The sequence below is a fragment of the Lasioglossum baleicum genome, chromosome 16, assembly GCF_051020765.1.
Source record: "Lasioglossum baleicum chromosome 16, iyLasBale1, whole genome shotgun sequence".
In the NCBI taxonomy this organism is placed as follows: domain Eukaryota; kingdom Metazoa; phylum Arthropoda; class Insecta; order Hymenoptera; family Halictidae; genus Lasioglossum; species Lasioglossum baleicum.
The window spans coordinates 11778425-11798021 of record NC_134944.1 but is presented as its reverse complement, the minus strand read 5'-3'; the positions used below and the strand labels follow the sequence as shown (position 1 = coordinate 11798021).

The 19597-nt window shown below is 41.9% G+C and overlaps 3 protein-coding genes across 4 annotated transcripts in view; 1 reads left to right on the top strand and 2 right to left on the bottom strand.

Annotated features, from left to right (window-relative positions):
* LOC143216822 (uncharacterized) overlaps positions 1–19597 on the top strand; it is a 31154-nt gene that overhangs the window by 5320 nt on the left and 6237 nt on the right. The window contains exons 1-6 of one of the 2 annotated variants that reach the window (XM_076440298.1): positions 8491–8629; positions 8713–8814; positions 9674–9829; positions 17705–17949; positions 18399–18688; positions 19180–19474. In XM_076440298.1, the coding sequence (XP_076296413.1) occupies positions 9734–9829; positions 17705–17949; positions 18399–18688; positions 19180–19474 (926 nt within the window). In that variant the 5' untranslated portion in view covers positions 8491–8629; positions 8713–8814; positions 9674–9733. Of the gene's footprint in view, positions 1–8401; positions 8630–8712; positions 8815–9673; positions 9830–17704; positions 17950–18398; positions 18689–19179; positions 19475–19597 lie in introns of those variants that run through there. The other variant, XM_076440297.1, reaches the window with a different exon arrangement.
* Positions 390–3635, bottom strand: LOC143217191 (uncharacterized). The gene is made up of 6 exons (XM_076441122.1): positions 2946–3635; positions 2575–2741; positions 1891–2204; positions 1667–1735; positions 1125–1220; positions 390–944 (listed from the first exon to the last, which is right to left on the bottom strand). Exons 1-6 carry the CDS (start codon positions 3605–3607, stop codon positions 903–905), a joined length of 1350 nt encoding a protein of 449 aa, XP_076297237.1. The 5' UTR covers positions 3608–3635; the 3' UTR covers positions 390–902.
* LOC143217190 (transient receptor potential cation channel protein painless-like) lies at positions 5119–6528 on the bottom strand. Its single transcript, XM_076441121.1, has 2 exons — positions 6456–6528; positions 5119–6065 (listed from the first exon to the last, which is right to left on the bottom strand). Exons 1-2 carry the CDS (start codon positions 6526–6528, stop codon positions 5119–5121), a joined length of 1020 nt encoding a protein of 339 aa, XP_076297236.1.

The following is a 19597-nucleotide window of genomic DNA, read 5'->3' as shown; positions in this document are numbered from 1 at the left end:
CGACAAAAAATTACGAAAAAATTCATGAACATTCTACCTAGCGGCACACACGGCAGTGAATTATTTCAGAATTTTTTGTTACGAAATCGATTTTTAAAAAATCCGGAAGCATAAAACTGTGATAGGGTCCCAAACTTTCCATTTGGGTTAGACTATGCTTTATTTTTCTTCGGTTCCGGTGAAGAAAAAATTACAAAAAAATTCATGGACATTCTATTCAATAGCACGTATGACAGTGAATTATTCCAGAATTTTTGGTTGCGAAATCGATTTTTCAAAAATCCGGAAGCATAAAATCGCCGATTCTCCGGCATACTGAAAACGAATTTTTAAAAAGTCGATTTCGCAACCAAAAATTCTGAAATAATTCACTGTCATGTGTACCACTAGGTAGAATGTTCATTCATTTTTTCGCAATTTTTTGTTGAGCAGAACAGAAGAAATAGACCATAATTAATAAAACCGTACTTACTCTACAACTACCGTTGTGGCAAGGATAACGAGTTGAAACTTGTCGCAGATGGTTTTCTTTGGAACACCAAAAATTACGACCTTATTTTTTTCTGGTTTTTCGTTCCGCCTAAATGACTCATCAGATTAGAAACGCTAAGGGTCAGACAGGATTGATTATACAGTATATCACGATGGTTATTACGGTATGTTTTGGTAACGCATGAATATTCTCATAAAGGATCAGGTGAATTTCACGCGTATTCTGTTACGGCATCCTATATATTCTCTTTTGACGCGCAGGTGTCACATAGAATGCCAAAGATCAATCGATAAAACACAGGCCAACGAATTCTCCCATTTCCCGTTCGCACTATACAATTTTACCGCGCGTCTCTTTTCCGTGATTCGCCACTCTTTCGATATTGCACATATGTGGTTCGGTGCGCAGCTCAACAAACAATCACCAAATACGTAGTCACGGCGGAAACGATCTGCAAACAACGCATCGTTTCGAATTAATCGATAACCATATACGGTAAACTAATTATAACGAGAAGAGAGGAAAGAGGCTCGAATAATGTTTCAACGTACATATTAACATATTAATCAACGCTCGTCAACTTGTTTCGCATTTATTTTAGAAATATACGTGGTTTTAATCGAAATCTTACCGAAAGTAGAAGTGCTAGATCGACGCGTACGAAGTCCGCCACAGTGAAGAAATACACCTTTCTCACTTGGAAGTACGCCGCTGCTTTCAGGTTCTCCTGCGAACACGCGTAAGAGAGAGAAAAGCTGACGAAATTGTAAAACTTTTTGGCTGCACTTCGATTTAGGGGACTACGAATTTTCGACTTTTTCTTGCGCGATCCTGTAGATTTTGGGAAGAGGATGCCGAATATCCAAGTTTCAATCGTAGGAATCCACTGGTTCAAAAGTTATGAGTGTTTAAAGTACGACGCCTTACCTGTCGGAAACGGTGAAAATCGCTGAACTTTAAACACCTGTAACTTTTAAACCAGCGGATTCCCAATATTGAAATTTGGATTTTCGGCGTTTTCTCGTCAATATCTACGGGATCACCGAAAAAACCGGCCAAAATTTGTGATACCCTAAACTGAACAGCTGGTCAAAGATAAAAATGGATAAGAGCCTTGATGAATAGATAAAACGGATAAAATACGGATCATGTAATGGAATTTAATGTACCCACCTGTACGAGTACACCATTCATGGAAGCAGACGAGGACGTCGAAAAAATGATCTCACCAACTCGATTAGCCTAGAAGAATTTTTCCCAGTATTAATCCTTTCTTAAAGACGTCTTTTTCGTGAAATTTTATGGACGTCTTTTTCGAGACCAAGTACATAATACAAAAATAAATAATCAGCATGCCATCTAATTCAGAAAATGGGCGCGAATTTTACAAACGTTACCTGGCGCGCTGTCTCGTGACAAATAGCCGTGATCAGAAATAGGTTCCACGTGCAGGTAAACGCCATTATTGAATCTCTGATTAACTCGTCGATAGTCAGCTTGTAAACGTATATCGTATAAATTCTCGACATCGCGTTCACGGACAAGGAGGAAATCCACAGCAACAGTTGCACCGCGTATACAGAATTCAGCGACTCGGTTGCGCTCACCAAAGTACAGTGCAGCTGCCATATTTGTTGCAATAGGAAACGTTTATTCGGCCGGTAATTAGGCACCAGCAGCATTCCTTTTTCTAACATAGTTATTTCAAAGTTTTAGCAAATCAAATTACCAATAGTTGATTTTCTCCTGAATCCTCCCCCTTCCACCGCTCCCAACTCCGCGGGGTTAGATCGTTGATGTAGCCGGAAAAGTTGAATATTATTGAGGGATAACATTGAAATATTTCAAATGGTATTAAAAGCTTCATTTCATTAAATAAAATAATTTTCAATCGATAGAAATTTATTGCGCGCGGCTCCAAACCTGGTGCAAGTTCACGGAACGCAGAACAGATAATAAGCAACGATATGATCCCACGAAATTCGCTCGTGCAACATTTCAAGGAAGTCAAACAAATCTAACGGTGATTTGGTACTTGGTACACTTTTGGAACTTGTTTCACGTTCGAAAACTGTACTCACCCACGGGCACTGTTAAGATGTTGCAAAGTTGATGAAACCTCTCGCTGATAAGAAACGAGAAACAGACGAATATCAGGATCTGCATGACCACTGACGCGTCGACGACGGTGTACGCTATTCCACGGAGTACAGATATAGTTATTCCAGTCTCAACCCTAACAAAATATAAGACATATCCGAAAATTAAATTCCATTACATGCTTCGTATTTTCCATCAATTTTCATGTTTGGACAGCCGTTCAGTTTAGGGGACCACAAATTTAGGACTATTTAAAATGCAATCCTTTAGACTTTGACGAGAAAATGCCGAAAATCCAAATTTCAATCTTAGGAATCCGCTGGTTTGAAAGTTACAGGTGTTTAAAGTTCACCGATTTTCACCGTTTCTGCCAGCTAATGCGTCGTACTTTAAACACTCATAACTTTCGAACCAGTGAATTCCTAAGATTGAAACTTGGACATTCGTCATCCTCTTCCCAAAATCTACAGGATCGCGCAAGAAAAAGTAAAAAATTTCTGGTTCACTCAACTTTAAACACCTGTAACTTCTGAACCAGTGGATTCCTAAGATTGAAACTTGGATATTCGCTATATACCTGTAGCTCAAGTATCCAGTAACCGACCAGCACATCAACGTAACAAACGAAAGCGCGCGACAAACATGTCGCACAATTCGACGTCTCGCGTAATTATCAAAATTCGTAGCGCGATCGAAGCTTCTTAGATGAGCGAGAACAGTGCGGATCTTCCGGTTCCACAATGTTGTCAATCCCGCGTCGACGAAGAGGCAACCGAAAAGAAGAGCCATCCTCGACAGAAGAAAAATGGCGGACATTATATTCGAACTGAGTGTGTGCAACACGTGAGCATATATGCTTAATAAACATCCCAGATACAAGGTCATCGTGGAGACCATGAAGATCACGTGACGACGAGTCCTTGCTTGAATGTCGTCACCGACGGTCACGTGAACAGCGCAGCCCAGAAAACGAGAAGTGACAAATATCGAATTCATGTCCTCGATTATTGTCATTGCCTCTTTCGATTTTTAGAATGCGAATTAATTAATCGAGCGGCGGTTTGATTATGTTACATTTGCTAATTTTCAATCACATTCGACATATGTATACAGCGAGAATTATGCGAAATTTAGGTTCAAGTGTGAGCAAGCGGTGTTCAATGTCGACTGAGCATAATCAGCACAAGTTTGAGCTGCGTAACGGTCAAGAGAATGTGTTAACGAATTAACGACGGATCAGATAGCGTGGAGAAACAAACAAATTTTCTATCGGCGTTCCGGGCGTTGAATATCTAATGTTTTAGCGGGGCATCAAGATCTAAAGTCGTTCAACGATTCGACAGAATGACACGAAGCTTTTTCGGCTTACCTTCAATTAACGATTCGCGCCAACGAGGACGTGACACAATTGCGAAAATATACTAACGATTATACGAACAATTACGAAAAAATTCATGGACATTCTACCTAGTGGCACACACGACTGTGAATTATTTCATAATTTTTGGTTGCGAAATCCATTTTTAAACAATAAAATTGTGATAGGATTCCCAAGCTAGGTCGAGCGCGAGAAACTCTATAAGAATCGCATAGTGGGAATTGAAATACTTTTTGGCTGTTGGACAATGTTAATCAGACTCACCGGACGTGTATGTTTGACCACGTGGCTTGTTTTAGACTAGGTCTTTTACGTTCCTGGGCCCATAACCATTTGAAAATAATCAGGAGTCCGTGGTATGGAGTGTAAATCCATTTATTGCAGCATATAAAAAGTGACTTTTAATATTATTATAAATAGAGAACTGAGATCCTAGTTACGTACTATACATATAATAGTAAGTGTTCGCTTAGGGCGCGGCAGTGGCTCATATAATATTACTATAAATATAGAACTGAGATCTTAATTACATACTATATACATATAATACTAACAATAAGTGGGTAGAGCGCGCGACTGCGGACCTAGTACTCCGTGGTCGCGGGTTCGAACCTCTGGAATTATTCCATGTGCCATTTGAACTGTTGTGGTGCCCAAGGTGGTGTTCGTAACCACCTTATAAAAACTGTAGGTCCCGTCGCGAAAAAATCCTGATAAAAATAAAATATATAATAAAAATAATATATAAATAAAAAAAATAACTGATAAAAAAAAGTGTTCGCTTGAGCATTTGAGCACGCGGGACGCGAGAGAGAATACACGCTCAGAAGGGGAGGGACTCGCGAGAAGAAGGAACTATTAGGTTGGAAAGGAAGTTTCTCGTCGGACAACAAGAAACCAATTGTGGCTAGAATGAAGTTGGTTTCAACTTCATTTCCCCCTCCAAGCTCTCTCCACCTTATCCCCTTCCACTATCCTATTCCTCCGTTCAGTCCCTATCGCGCACGCGCAACGTGTCTTCCATTCGCATCACTCTATTCTCGTCGCGTAACGTGTCACATACAATTACTCTGGTCATCAGAGAGGGGGTACTTGTATTCCCCCCGATTTCTTTTCGATTACCCCTGTCTGGACACACTGCAAGAAACTAGCCGACCAGCTGATTTCGCCAGTGGCTGATTTGATTGAAAACCTTTCCGGCTGCTACCCGAATATTCTGAACGTACCGGATCCACCTGATCCTGGAGATCAACTTGGTGAATTCTCTGGCTTCGTAGCTCTGCTCGATGTTGTTGGTAAGCAGGCCGATCACCGGATTGAACGAGACAAAAACAACGAGGAACAGAAAGGAGACCAAACGACCTATGAGCCAGTTGTTTTCGAAAGATGTCACGGCATTGATGCCCTCCCCCATGAGCATCACGGTGGTGTTGATTATGGACTGGTCTAGCGCCGCGAAGCTCTTGTCGGCGTCCTCGTTGGATGAAATGAAGTAGGCGAAGCCGAAAGCGCAGACGAGCATCCCGTAGACGATGGAGGCCTTCAGGATCACCCGGATCACCCCCTTGATGTACGTGATGATGACAAACAGGCGGGGGCACAGGCAGATGGTCAGCACCATCTCCCACGCCGATAGGACGATCACTATGGGGCTCATGGAGTTGACCTTCCTGTCACAGACTACCCAAAGTCCGAGGAGGACTAACGCGAACTTAGGCCCGTTTCTAAAGGTGAGCAGGTAGCAACATGGCGACGCAACGAATTGAAAGATTTCCCTAACCAATAGGAACGCTAAGCCGATGCCAGCCAGGATCCACGGGACCAAAATGTGTTGCCAGTCCAGCTTCACAGCCAGTATGTACCCGTTCAGCGAGACCCACGCGATCGAGTATAAGATGATGTTTAGTATTAATCCGAGGCGCTCCTCGTTCCATTTCTTCTGGATCAACTCGGAGAACTGAATCAGCAGATATTGCATGTTGTTCTGCTCCAAGTACTCCAACATGTCCAGCAGCTGGTCGTCCGTAAAGGTGACCGTCTCCATGTTGGCGTCCGAGGGGGGTAGCGATGTCTCTCCTGAGTTTGGGTCTACAGCTGAAAGAGCATCGAGAGACAATATACTGTGCGAAATTTCAACCCTGTAGCTGGATTAGGAGGGTACAATAGAAAAACCAGTTTTTCCCCTGTTTCGCCTAGTTAACGATGTTTAGAAAGTATGAGAAAAATCTGACACGTGTCCAGCACCCAAATACACGCTCGGCAATTTATTTCAGACTTGTCAATTAGAAATTCTGCTCGAGAAAAATCAAAAACCTCGAAAAAATAGGAAACATGCAGATTTCACATGGAAGTTCTGGAGTGACCACATTTATATTATTACAGTACTGATATATCGTTGTCATTGTTGTTCATGAATTTTTGTAGATTTTTAAATTGAAAATCCGGCTTGTGAGAAATCGAAAAGTTTGCAAAATTTTTTCGTACGTGCTTCATTGCAACCAACTAACGGTGCGTCCGGATGTTCATCCTCTATGGGATTCGTGGTGTGGACGGTCATCGTTGGTCAGAGCGTTCTTTGGTGGGGAGCTACCTTACGCAGCTAAAATAATTGGTTAAACACATTTCAAAACTCGTCCAGTTTTGAGCTGCTTCGACAAGCAGAGTCGCAGATATTTGCAGCTAAATTTTATCACAATACCTTGTATATTCTGTAAACATTAATCCTGTGTAAATTTTAAGGCGGTATTTCTTGGTATTCTTTAGTTGTTCGCTTCTAAAGTGAACTAAACAATATAACACACCAAATTCACTTATTACATAATTAACACAAAATTCACTTTTGTTGCAGTATTTTTTAATTTTCATTACTTCGCTCACAAGACAATTGCGTACTCCGCGAATAGAAGGAAATACTTAACTAAACGTTTATCAAGATTACATAGATCCCACCACGATTATTATCTGATACTATTTCTACTTGATTGAATGGAGTGAACTTCTCCGATATCGTTCGTAAAGTTCGTTGAAATTCTATTTTATTTGCTTCAAAAAGTAGTATTTGCGAAACAAAAATTCTGTTCACTAAAACAGAAGAAAAAGAGCATAATTCTTGTGTACTTTAACTCAGATACATAGTGAGGTTGGGCAACCTATCGCAATTTTATGCTTCCGGATTTTTAAAAAATTTGCTTTGCAACCCAAAATTCTGAAATAATTCATGGCCATTGTACCTAATGCCACGCATGACAGTGAATTATTTCAGAATTTCTGGTTGCAAAATGCTGATAGGATCCCCAACCTCAATATCTGGGTTACACATATGCTCTATTTCTTGTGTTCTGCTCAACAAAAAAATACGAAAAAATTCATGAACATTTTTCCTAATTGCATAAATAACAATGTATTATTTCATAATTTTCCGCAAAGATAATCCGATTATAAAAATTGAAAATCACATAAACATCCGCCGTCTAGTCGTTACCTATTTATGCGGCAGTGGAGCTTCCTTGTATGGATGTTGCGAAGGTTCAAACTAACTTACTCGTGAAGCACAGACTGAACAAGCGATAACACTGCACTAGTGCACGCTGCACTCCTTTCTCTATTTTATCGCGGGAGATTATCTGCGCTTCTTCGATGTTTGATAAATGTCTTTTCCACAATTTTTAACTATTGCGAAGACTTTTATGTGTCTCCCGATTTCTCGTTGTGGTATCTTGTATGTAGCACAAGAAAACACAACTACAAACATAAGAATTATATTAATTAGTGTAGTAAGAGAGAAATAATATACTATATCTTATCTACATAGAGACGCGGTAGCATCTCGGCAGCGTGTCGGCGGAGACACAATAAATAATTAACGTTTACATTTATTAATAACTAGACGGGCGTTGTTGCTCGCTCGCTTTGCGGGCTCGATTAGCCAATATTGGTGAATATCAGCGTCCGCTACGCATATTAACAGTATCTCGTCGGTGGCCGAGATCGCGGCGTTTTCCCCTTCATTGGTTTCAACATTATCGCATCTCTACCGCGTCTTTAGATATCGCATGAAGCATCGGTTGAAGAGCTAGTTCTGATTTATGCCACAGGCTAGTAAAGGTTCTGTTTCATGCTAAAAGTCGACACAGGTTCTGTTCCACGTTAAAACTGTTTTACCGGCAGACAATCGGTTCCATTCACTCATCTAGCTTCCTATAGATGGTCTTACATCGCGCAATGTGGAGCCGGCCATCGTTCACGCCGGACAACAGTGGCGACAGCAGGAAAGCTCTCCAAATGTCTTGATCAAATGATTCCTCTATAATTTAGTTTTATTAATGATTCGTATCTGTTGAAATTGTTCGGTATCGAATCAACCTTCCTTTTCCAACATATTTACACGTTTAAAGTAAGTTTCTGTTGCGTCGACGGCGACCGATAAACAGGCGAAACAATCAACGGGGGAAGAACGTACAGTCGACATAACCTCTCCGACACCATCGAACGCTTCTGTTTAACCGCGGTTCGAGGCAATGGCTATGAACGAGGACTTCAATTTCGCCGAGTTGTGCAGACTTTGCTCGCTGAAGAGCAACCATCAGCTGCAGATCTTCGACAAGGAGGGCGAGCAGCGGCAATTACTATTCAAAATACGTTCCTGTATACCTACTGTGGTGAGCAGAACATTTTTCTTCCATTCTGATCCACTGTAAACATTATACGTTTGTAGATTCTATAGAATGTTACACATTTACAGAATATATTGAGGGTGTCCCACGAAACTGAAACAGGCTGTTACCTCCTGAACGTTTGGGAATAGAAGAAGATGTTACAAGTCAAAGTTGAATAATATCGGACAGTGTGTAATGCGCTGACTAATTTTATGCACTTCTGTGCATCAGAAAAATGCAACTACACTGTGCCTTAGAGTTAGGAAGTTATCCAAGCTAAAAGTTCTTTGAATTATTTCGGTCTCTCGGAAAGCGTTGGCGGAGTAACTAAATTATGTTCCGTTATAATTCAGAGAACTTTTAGCTTCGATAACATTATGTGCAGTCGAAAACAGGCTTCCATTTAAACGTAAAACACAGTTACATTTTACTGATGCGCCGAAGCTTTTTTCTTATGCACAAAAGTGCACAAAACCGGTCGCATATTACGCACCATCTGACACCATTCAACTTTCATTCAGAACATCTTCTATTCCCAAGGTAAACTTCAAAGGTTCAATTTGAAATTCGAAACTTCAATTTGAAAAAAGGTCGTATTGAAATTCAAAGGTTCGTGTTGGAATTCAAAAGTTGGATAGATCAGGTCGAAATTCGATAGTTCAAGTTCAAATTGAAATGGAAAAGTTCAAGTTCAAATTGAAACCTTAAAATTCAAGTTCGAATTGAAATTCAAAAGTTTTAAATTGCAAAGGAACATGAACATAGGTACTCCGGAACCCTCGCCAACAGACCAAAATAATTCAGAGAACATTTAGCTTAGATAATTTCCTACTTTTACGTTGGTCTGCATAAAAGTATCTCAAAGTTTTCGACGCAGGGTAATTCGACTGCGCAATCAAAGATAAAAGAATGCATCATCGGTCGATGATAAATTGGGATTATGATAATCGATTAAAAATAAAGCGCTGCAAGTACATGATAAGTGGAAACGAAATGATATTTGCCTTTTTCTTTTGGCTACACACTGATTCGGTTAATCAATCGCAGATAACTAAGGAGGATGGACTACCAAAAAACATCTGCCAGAGATGTGTGTACAAACTGGATATGTTCTACGAGTTCCGTGTGAGCTGCATGACCACCGACACGGTGCTGAAGAACTACGCAGACAGTTTGAAGCACCTCGCTGCATCTGTGAACCAGGTAAGTGGATTTTTACTCTTCTGAATAATTTCTATTCATTTCGTTCATTAGAATAACTTGTATTCATTTATTAATTTCGTTCGTCAGAATAATTTGTATTCATTCATTAATTTCGTTTATTCGTTTCATTCATTAGAATAATTTGTATTCATTTTATTCATTAAAATAATTTGTATTCATTTATTAATTTCGTTCGCTAATTACATTAATTTCGTTCGTTATTATAGACTGCGGAGGTTTATGCAATTTTCAAATTTTGCAGACAACTTTTGAGGAAGTGGCATTAAATAGAATCTCGTTTTCAGTGGTAGCAGCCTTTTTCGATTTGGAATAAATAAGAATAGTACCAAATTCTATCGAGTTTTACATTTTTTGAAAATTTTCAGATGCACAAATGCATAAAAATCCGCAGTCTATTTATTAATTTACGCTCGTAAAAGAGCGTAATTTTAAACATCATTATTTATTATATATTATATATTATTAGTCATTAATTTTAAACTGTTCGGTCGAATTTTTTCATTGAAATGTTGATTTTTCGATTTCCTTCTGCTACGAAAATATTGCATTTGTTTGAAACAATAGCGTAATAAACAACGAAAGAAAATGTTTTTTAACTGAAATGATGTTTATAACATTCTTCTGTTCTTCTATCTCATTGGAGACGTCTGAAGACATGTTTTAAATTCAAAATTAAATTGTTCTACCACAAGGGTAGTTATAGGGTAATTAGAGATGAATGATTTATTTCTTCTGTTCTGATCCACAAATAATTACGAAAAAATTTATGAATATATTCCACCTAATGGTATACATGGCCATGAATTATTTCAGAATTTTCTGTTGTAAGATTATTTAAAAAAAAAAATATCCGGAATTCACGAGTCTCGGAAAATCGGCAATTTTATGGTGTCGGATTTTTTAAAAATTGCATTTGCAAACTATAAATTCTGAAATAATTCACTGTAATGTGTGCCATTAGGTAGAATGTTCATGAATTTTTTCGTAATTATTTTTGATCAAATAACTAAATAAAAAATATTTTTCTTGATCAAATAACTCGTAAACAGAAGTACATAGTTACAGGGTGAGCGACTACACGGTTTCATGAATTATGCTCTATTTTTTCTGTTCTGCGCAACAAAAAATTACGAAAAAATTCACGAACATTCTATCTAGTGACGCACACGACAGTGAATTATTTTAGAATTTTTGGTTGCAAAATCGATTTTTTAAAAATTCGGATGTTTTTAGTATGCCGGAGAATCGGCGATTTTATGCTTCCGGAATTTTGATAAATCGTTTTCGCTACCAAAAATTCTGAAATAATTTACTGTCGTGTGTACTATTCGGTAGAATGTTCATGGAATTTCTCATAATTTTTCGTCAATCAGAACAAAAGAAATAGATAATATAATAATTCACTAAACCGTGCTCACTCTGACACGTGCACCCGAGAAACCGGGTTATGACTAGTCCGTATCCTAGTAAGTGCTGGGGTGCCCGTTTACAAGCTCGTAAACTGGCGCGGCAATTTCCGACGCGAGTGAGTTTACGCGTGCAGCGGGTGGCCGACACGAGTTTCACATTTCGAGTGCGGCGTAAAAAGCCGTTTACGCGACACGCGGTCCGTTGTCCGCTGCGCCTCGCGTGGACCGCTGGGTAAGCGACGAGGACTTCGAGCCTGACGTTGCTGATCGGTAGCCGGAGGTCCTTGGCTTTTATTTCATGGCGGGAAAACGTGCCTTTAATAAATTGAATATTAAAATAATGAATTTAATGCTCATAAAATTGTTTTTCTCGAATATTTTCTAAACTACTTACCCAGTCGAAAAATATGTTAAACAAAACCTGTTGATCTGGACAAGCCGCGTCCTTTATGTCCTATTACTTTTCTTCGTAGAGCTAACGGTCTTCGAAAAAAATTGACAAAAACATCGGACCAATATACGTCGCGGGTCGGCCGGGTGAGATGAGTAATATGTCGCAGATATTTTTCTCAATTTTCTCGAAAACCGTTTGTTGTACGAAAAAAAGTAATACGACATAAAACATGCAGCCTGCCGAGATCTACAGGTTTTGTCTAACACATTTTTCGATGCGGCAAATAGTTTCGAAGATATTTAAGAAAAACAGCCGGGCGAGTTAGCTGACAGGCCCTTGACATTTTCCTTAATTTTCTCGAAAACCGTTTGTTCTACGAAGAAAAGTAATAGAACATAAAAGACGCAGCTTGTCCAGATCTACAGGTTTCGTCAAACACATTTTTCGACTGGGTAAATAGTTCAACAATATTCGAGAAAAGTGATTTTTTTTTACGAACATTTAATTAATTATTGTAATATTTTATCAATTTGGGGCACGTTTTCCCGTTATCCATGGTCGCTGAAACTATGCACAGATTTCTTTTTTAATTGTTTCGAACAACTCTGGGGAGGTGCCGTAAAAGAATTTTGACAAAATATTGTTCACAAGTGTAAATAAGAGCTATCTTAGTGTATACATCGAGCTACCCTCGTTGTCTGACGGAGAGCGATGCCAATCGGTTTACTCTCACACGCGCGACCCGTCGAGACAGCGGGGGAAGGGGTAGTATCGGTAGACAGGGAAAGGGAGAGAGAGACGGACGAGATCCGTGTCCGTGTGTGCACGTGTGCGACCGTCGCGGTGCTATTGATCGACGCTCCTAGGCTGCGTCGTCGCGCACAGAAAGCGAAAGTCAGTCCTCTTTTTCTTCGCCGTCTCGCCTAGTCCTCTCTTTCCTTTGATACCCTTCTCCTACCACACCTTTCAAGCTTTGGCACTCTGAAAATTTTGTGATTTTTTAAAAAATCGATTTCGCAACGAAAAATTCTGAAATAATTCACTGTAGTGCGTGCCATTAGGTAGAATGTTTATGAATTTTTTCGTAATTTTTTGTCGATCAGCACAGAAGAAAGAAATTATAATTAGTGAAACCATACTCACCCTGCAATTTCTTCTGTTTACGTTATTTATGTTATTTAAGAGTTATTTGCTCGACAAAAAATGACGAAAAAATTCGCGAACATCCTACCTGATAGCACGCATTACAGTATATTATTTCAGAATTTTTCTCAATCTTGGTCAATTATTTCGCCTAGAGTCCCCTCTTTCCTTCGATAATACCCCGCCCTCCCGCCTTTCAACCTGCCCATATATATATATATATATCTCTCTCTCTCTTCCTCCCCAGTGCAAGATCGCTGGCACCCCACCCCGCTGGGTCTCCTTGTCCCGGGCACAGGTGCAAGGAGGACCCAAACCCACTGGTCACAGAACCTGTTTCCAGACTTTCGACCGTCTTGAACCGTCTCGCCGAGGTCCCTCGTTACCCGGGCGCGTCCCGGCCCCTCCGTCCGCTTCTCTCCCTCTTTCGATCTGTCTCTCTCTCGCTCAGTCAATGTCAGTGTCAAGGTCAGCGGGCCGACGCACCGCAGAGCGCCGACGCCGGCAACTACTGTTACGCCGCTCTCTTCCGTCACTGTGTGTATCCGGCAGCCGAGTCACAAGCTAGCTAGTCTGCGTACACCAGACCGTACACACGGCCGTACCTGTCCCCCTACGTACGGCTTCCCTATCTTTCTTCCCCCCTCCCTGCCGGTCTCCCCACCTCCCAATATACCATCCCCCTTCCTCGCTGTCCACTATACGCTCCGCGGGGATCACCATTCGATATCGTTGCACCGCGCTGTCTCGTCGCTCCCTTCAGTGCCGTCGAAAAACCGACCTCAACGACTTCGCGCGCCATGTACGAACCTGCCTCCACCTAATCCCGATCCGTTTCTGACTGAAACCACGTCGGAACCGCTCCGCCCAACGCTTTTCCCACCGAAATCCGCGAGGATCGTCATTCGACATCGTCGCACCGTGCTGTCTCGTCGCGAACCAACGTCCCGCGACTTCGCGTGCCTTCTTCCACCTAATCCCGATCAATTTCTCTCTGAAACAACGTCGGAACCCCTCCCGCACCGCTTCCCACAGGAACAACCACTCAATACGTCTCAAACGCGCTGTTTCGTCGCTTTCCCCTTTAGTGTCGTCTCTAACCGACGTCCCGCGATCAAGCGCGACATGCAGGAACATTCTTCCACCTAATCCCGATCCGCAGCAATGTTAGAACCCCGTCAGAACCCGTACCCCCAACCTTTTCCCCGGGAATAACCATTCGACATTCCTCTTTTCTCCTTCAGTGTCGACTTTAACCGACGTCCTGCGATCAAGCACGACGTGTACGAACCTCCTTCCTCCTAATCTCGATACATTCAGATTTGCAACTTCGTCAGAACCCCTCCCCCCACCGCTTCCCCAAGGAACAACCACTCGATATCGTCTGAACGCGCTGTTTCGTCGCTTTCCCCTTCAGTGTTGTCTTTAACCAACGTCCTGCGATCAAGCGATACTTTTTTAGATTCTTGCGATCCATTTCTGTCTGAAACAACGTCAGAACCCCTTCCTCCACTGCTTCCCTCCAGAAACAACCACTCGATATCGTCTCGACGAGCTGTTTCGTCGCTTTCTCCGTTCAGTGCCGTCTTTAACCGACGTCCTGCGATCAAGCGCGTCATGTACGAACCTTCTTCCTCCTGATCCCGATCCATTTCTGTCTGAAACAACGTCGGAACCCCTCCCCCAACGCTTTCCCCACCGCATTCCGCGGGGACCTCCACTCGATATCGTTACGCCGCGCTGCGCTCGTGTGTCACCGACGTTCCCCCTCCCTCTCCCACCGCCTTCTTAGCCCTCTCCTTGTGTCTCCTTCTTCTCTGGGCGGCTCTGGCCCCTCTTGGATAGCTATTGGCCAGCGCTGTTCCTCCATTGTGCCTCTCTCTCTCTCTTCTACTAGGACTCACCCTCCAACTCTTCTTGCGTCCTCCTTTCTCCGTCTCTGGCCAGCTCTCTGTTCCTCAATTGTGCCTCTCTCTCTCTCCCGCGGACGGATTCACCCCCCAACTCTTCTCTCGTGTCCTCTTTCTCCGTCCGACGGCTATCCCCACTCCGCTCGGCGCCGGCTTTTTTCGCCTCTTTGTCCTTGCATCCTCCCGCGCCGGGAACCGGCGGCTAGGCTCCGCGGGACACACTCCGGCCGCCCCGTGAAACGCGAGATTCTTTCGTCCGGGAAAAGAAAGAACGCGCGCCGCCCGCCCGCCGATCCTAATTCAACTTAACCTAGCCCCGCAGTGTACACTAGTGGGGATCCTAGTTCGACTTAACCTAGCCGTGGTGTACATACTAGTGGGGATAATAATTTAACCGAACTTAGGACCCAACCGTGGTGTATATACTGGTGGAAATCCTAATTTAATTTAACTGACTTTGTTAGCCGCGGCGTATACCGGTTAATCTAGCTGTGGTGCGCACCGCTGTGTCGTCCTGGCGTGTGCGCGTCGATTAGGACATCGGCTGGGTCTTTCCAGACCCGGACCCTTTTTTACTAATCCAGTTTGGTGATCGCCATGGGAACCAGGACAAAGTGACGTGCGCACGTTAGAATTCTTGCTCGTGCAACGTCTCTCTGCAGTGATACATCGCGGCTAGGAGTACAACCCTTCTTGTCGAGGGTTCTTATCGAGGTTGCGTTTTCCAAGCAAGCTGTTTTAGGTATGTCACCGTTAAAATTGCACCATCACTTTTCACTTCTTCGGTGGGAAACGATCGTGTCTGGCTTTGTACGCCGAGCTCTGCATCCTCTCTCCACCCCCGACCCTTCTTCTTCTTCTTCTTCTTCTTCCTCCCTTCTTCTTGGATATCAGACTAGGTCTGTCTCTCTTTATCTGCCGCTCCCCCCACCCCCCACACTCTGTGTCTGGGCTTCTGTCTCCCTTTGTCTCGCTTTTCGGTCATCGTTCTCTCCAGCAGGACCTTGACGGAGGAGAACGCTAAGGAAAGATCGTTTTCGTGCCTTCGAAAGTTTCCGAGGATTTTGTATTTACTAGATGCTCACCGTTGATACGATACCATTTGATACGGAGGTTTCGAGATCGAACAGAGCTGATCGGTTCTACCAGGATTATTGGTTTTAGTTGTAGGATCGATTATAGGGATGTGACTCGTGGAGGTATCCTGGTAGAGTCACCCGAGGGTGAGATATGAGATACGAGGGTTGTTAACTGTCATGTGTGCTGTTTGGTGAATGTTCATGAATTTTTAAGTAGGTTTTTGTCGAGCAGAACAACAGATATGTAACTACTTCTGTTTACGAGTTATTTGTGTGTGTGATCAAGAAAAATATTTTTCATTTAGTTATTTGATCAAAAATAATTACGAAAAAATTCATGAACATTCTACCTAATGGCACACATTACAGTGAATTGTTTCAAAATTTTTGGTTTGCAAATACAATTTTTAAAATATCCAACACCATAAGATTGCCGATTTTCCGAGACTCGTGAATTCTGGATTTTTTAAAAAAATAATCTTTCAACCGAAAATTCTGAAATAATTCATGGTCATGTATACCATTAGGTGGAATATTCGTGAATTTTTTCGTAATTTTCTGTCGATTCGAACAGAAGAAATAATGCATACTTTAACCCAGATATGTAGTGGGGTTGGGGATCCTATCACAATGTCATGCTTCCAATTTTTTTAAAAATCGATATGGCAACTAAAAATTTTGAAATAATTCGCGGTCGTGTATGCTATAGGAAGAAGATTCATGAGTTTTTTCGTAATTTTTTGCCGATCAGAACAGGAGAAATATTGTAAATTGTAATTGAATGTTGTCAGCGGTTCGAGTTAGAGAACGTTTTTGCAAGGAACATGTTTGTGAACCAACTCGGCACTGTTCGCCGATCGTTTCCGAATGAGTTTTCAGTGCGAATCTGCGATACTCTGTTTCTCCTAAATATCGATTATCGTTAACAGATATTTGGCACAGAATGCTCCTTCGTGCACGAGCTCCGCTCTCACTTCTGTCCCCGTGATTAATCGTTTTTCCATATTGGCTCTCTGAAGCCGTTACGCTTTTGTTCGCCGGTTGATAGAAATATCGCGAAATATTGTTCATAACAAATTGTCAAACAATTTTTTTCAAAATTTGTTTTACGGCAGGGTAGTTCCAAATAATTCGAGAAACATCTGTGCAAAGTTCGTATGCCCACAGATAACGGGAGAATGTGCCCCAAATGGATTAAACATGAAAATAATTGATTTCGATTTTATTAAAATAGTTTCTCTCCAATATTTCCCTAAACTATTTGTCGTGTCGAAAAATATGTTAGACGAAACCTGTAGATCTGGACAGGATGCGTCTTTTATGTCATGTTACTTTTTCTCGTACAACAAACGCTTTTCGAATAAATTGAGGAAAACATCAGCGATGTCGGTTAGCGTGCAGGGCGAGGTAACTGATACGTCACCGACATTTTTCGCAATTTTCTCGAAAATCGTTCGTTCTACGAAATAAAGTGATAGGATGTAAAAAACGCAGCCTGTCCAGATCTACAAATTTTGTTTGACATGTTTTTCGACTGGGTAAACAGTTTCGAAGGTTACTCGAGAAAAACGATTTTATCAGCATTGAATTAATTATTTTAATGTTTCATTCATTTGGTCCGACGTTTTTCTCAATTTCTTTGAAAACCGTTTGTTTTACGAGAAACAGCAATAGAACATAAAAGACGCAGCCTGTCTAGATCTACAAATTTTGTTTGACATGTTTTTCGATGCGATAAACAGTTTCGAAGATATTCGAGGAAACCGATTTTATGATCATTTGATTCGATCGAGCTGAAACTTCGCCCAGATTTTTTTCAAATCGTTTGGAACAACTGCGAGGTCTGTAAAAAAGATTGAAAAGTCGAACATAAGAACCGGCCTAGTGTGAGATGTATGAAGCAAATGACCGGTTAATAGGGCGCGGACAAAGACAAGATGTCAAACGGTAGCCAGCAGCAACAGCAGCGGTCCGCTTACGTGGAGGCGCACGCGGTGGCCCATGCTGCAGTGCAGCAACACATGGCACAACAAGCGGCACAGGCGAGGCTCGCTGGACCCGGCCCGCCTGCGACACCGCAAACGCCTAATCCCACGTTTACGTTGCCCGACGATGGCCTTGGCTATGACGATGGCGTGCGGGTGCTCCGTTCGATCGGAACCTGGTGAGTTGTTCGATCGGGACCTGGTGAGCTTATTCCACGGACCTAAAGGACTGGGCGTACAGTCTGAATTTAAACAATATTTACGACATTCACAATATTCATAATATTTTCAATATTTATAATATAAATAGATATTTATAATATTCACAGATATTTACAATATTCACAATATTTACAATATTCACCATATTAACTACATTTATAATATTTAAAGATATTTGCAATATTCACAATATTTATAGTATTCAAAGATATTGTGTTCACAATATTCATAATATTTAATGATATTTGCAATATTCACAATATTTCTAATGTTCAGGGATATTTTCTAAATTGATACCCTCCGTCTTTCGCTTCACCCCCTCAAAAACATGCACAGTCCTCAGTTTCCGTAGCTCTTACAAACTATTGCAACGAGAACGGTCGAATCGAATGAACTCTTCAAACAGGTCTCCAGATTACTCGGCAGCGATGCGCCCCGGCGGAGTGATGGCCCCTTTTCCCGGCGCTATGGATCAGCAATTCGGCAGCCGAGCGCCGACAGTGAACCAGCCGTTGAGAACGACCAATAATGTACCTTCTCGTCCGGGATTCGCGTCAAAAGCTACCAACACTGGCGAACCAGCGACCAAAGCGTTTGCCTGCACCGTTTGCGGCAAAGGACTCGCCCGCAAGGACAAGCTTGTTATCCACATGCGCATCCACACCGGCGAGAAGCCATACTCCTGCGAAGTTTGCGGTAAGTTTTTTTTTAAAGCTTTTTTCAGTACAGTCACGATCTAAGTAAGTTCCGAACTGTGACATATAGATTGTGGGACCAGATATCGGGAAAGTCCGAATTTTTAAACTTTTGGAGATTATCGATTTTTTTTTAGACCTGTTCGCAATATCCAAAAAATCTGAAAAAAATATACGTTGATAATCACGATGAGACGCAATTAGTATGATAATGTAAACGTTGTACTCTGAAAACTAAGATATTAAATCGGACATTTTATGCTTCCGGATTTTAAATAATTCACGGTCATGCGTTCCGTTGGGTAGAATGTTCATGAATTTTTTCGTAATTTTTTGTCGAGCCGGACAGAAGAAATAATAAAGAGTAGTAGCCCTCTACGATCTGTGTCACGACCGAGAACCTAGAATCGGCTTAGATCGGGACTTTATTGTAGCAGATTTCTGTGTCCGTTGAAGTTTTGTTGGACTTACAATGCTAATCTCTGCTTACAGGAAAAGCGTTTGCGCGTAGGGATAAGCTAGTTATTCACATGAACAAACTAAGGCACAGGCCGGGGGTGGCGCCGCTTTCCACGCCGACTGTACCGAATTCGGATCAGCAACAGCAACAAGCTCAGCAGCAACAGCAGCAGCAACAGGCTCAGCAACAGCAACAACAGCAGCAACAACAACAACAACAGTCTCGCCCTGACACTATTCACAAGCTGAAGGAGGAGCCGGTCAGTTGGGCGTGCGAACTTTGCGGTCGAGCATTGGCCACGAGAGAAGAGTGGATGCAGCATGCTCGGTAATTGGCTTAGATCGTGTAGCACGGTCTCGCTGTTCCAAATATCTGGTTACTAGACGGCGAAGCTTTATGCTTCCCGATTTTTTGAAAATGGATTTCGCAACCAAAAATTCTGAAATAATT

Bases quoted from the DNA above. Each gene is read 5' to 3' on its own strand.
- LOC143217191 (XM_076441122.1), bottom strand. From the start codon at position 3,607: ATGACAATAATCGAGGACATGAATTCGATATTTGTCACTTCTCGTTTT. The intron at 1,221-1,666 runs GTGGGTACATTA...GCGTGTTCGCAG, and splicing joins TGAATGGTGTACTCGTACAG to GAGAACCTGAAAGCAGCGGC. The intron at 945-1,124 runs GTAAGATTTCGA...CGTTGTTTGCAG, and splicing joins ATCTAGCACTTCTACTTTCG to ATCGTTTCCGCCGTGACTAC.
- LOC143217190 (XM_076441121.1), bottom strand. From the start codon at position 6,528: ATGACCGTCCACACCACGAATCCCATAGAGGATGAACATCCGGACGCA. The intron at 6,066-6,455 runs GTACGAAAAAAT...ATGCTCTTTCAG, and splicing joins AGTTGGTTGCAATGAAGCAC to CTGTAGACCCAAACTCAGGA.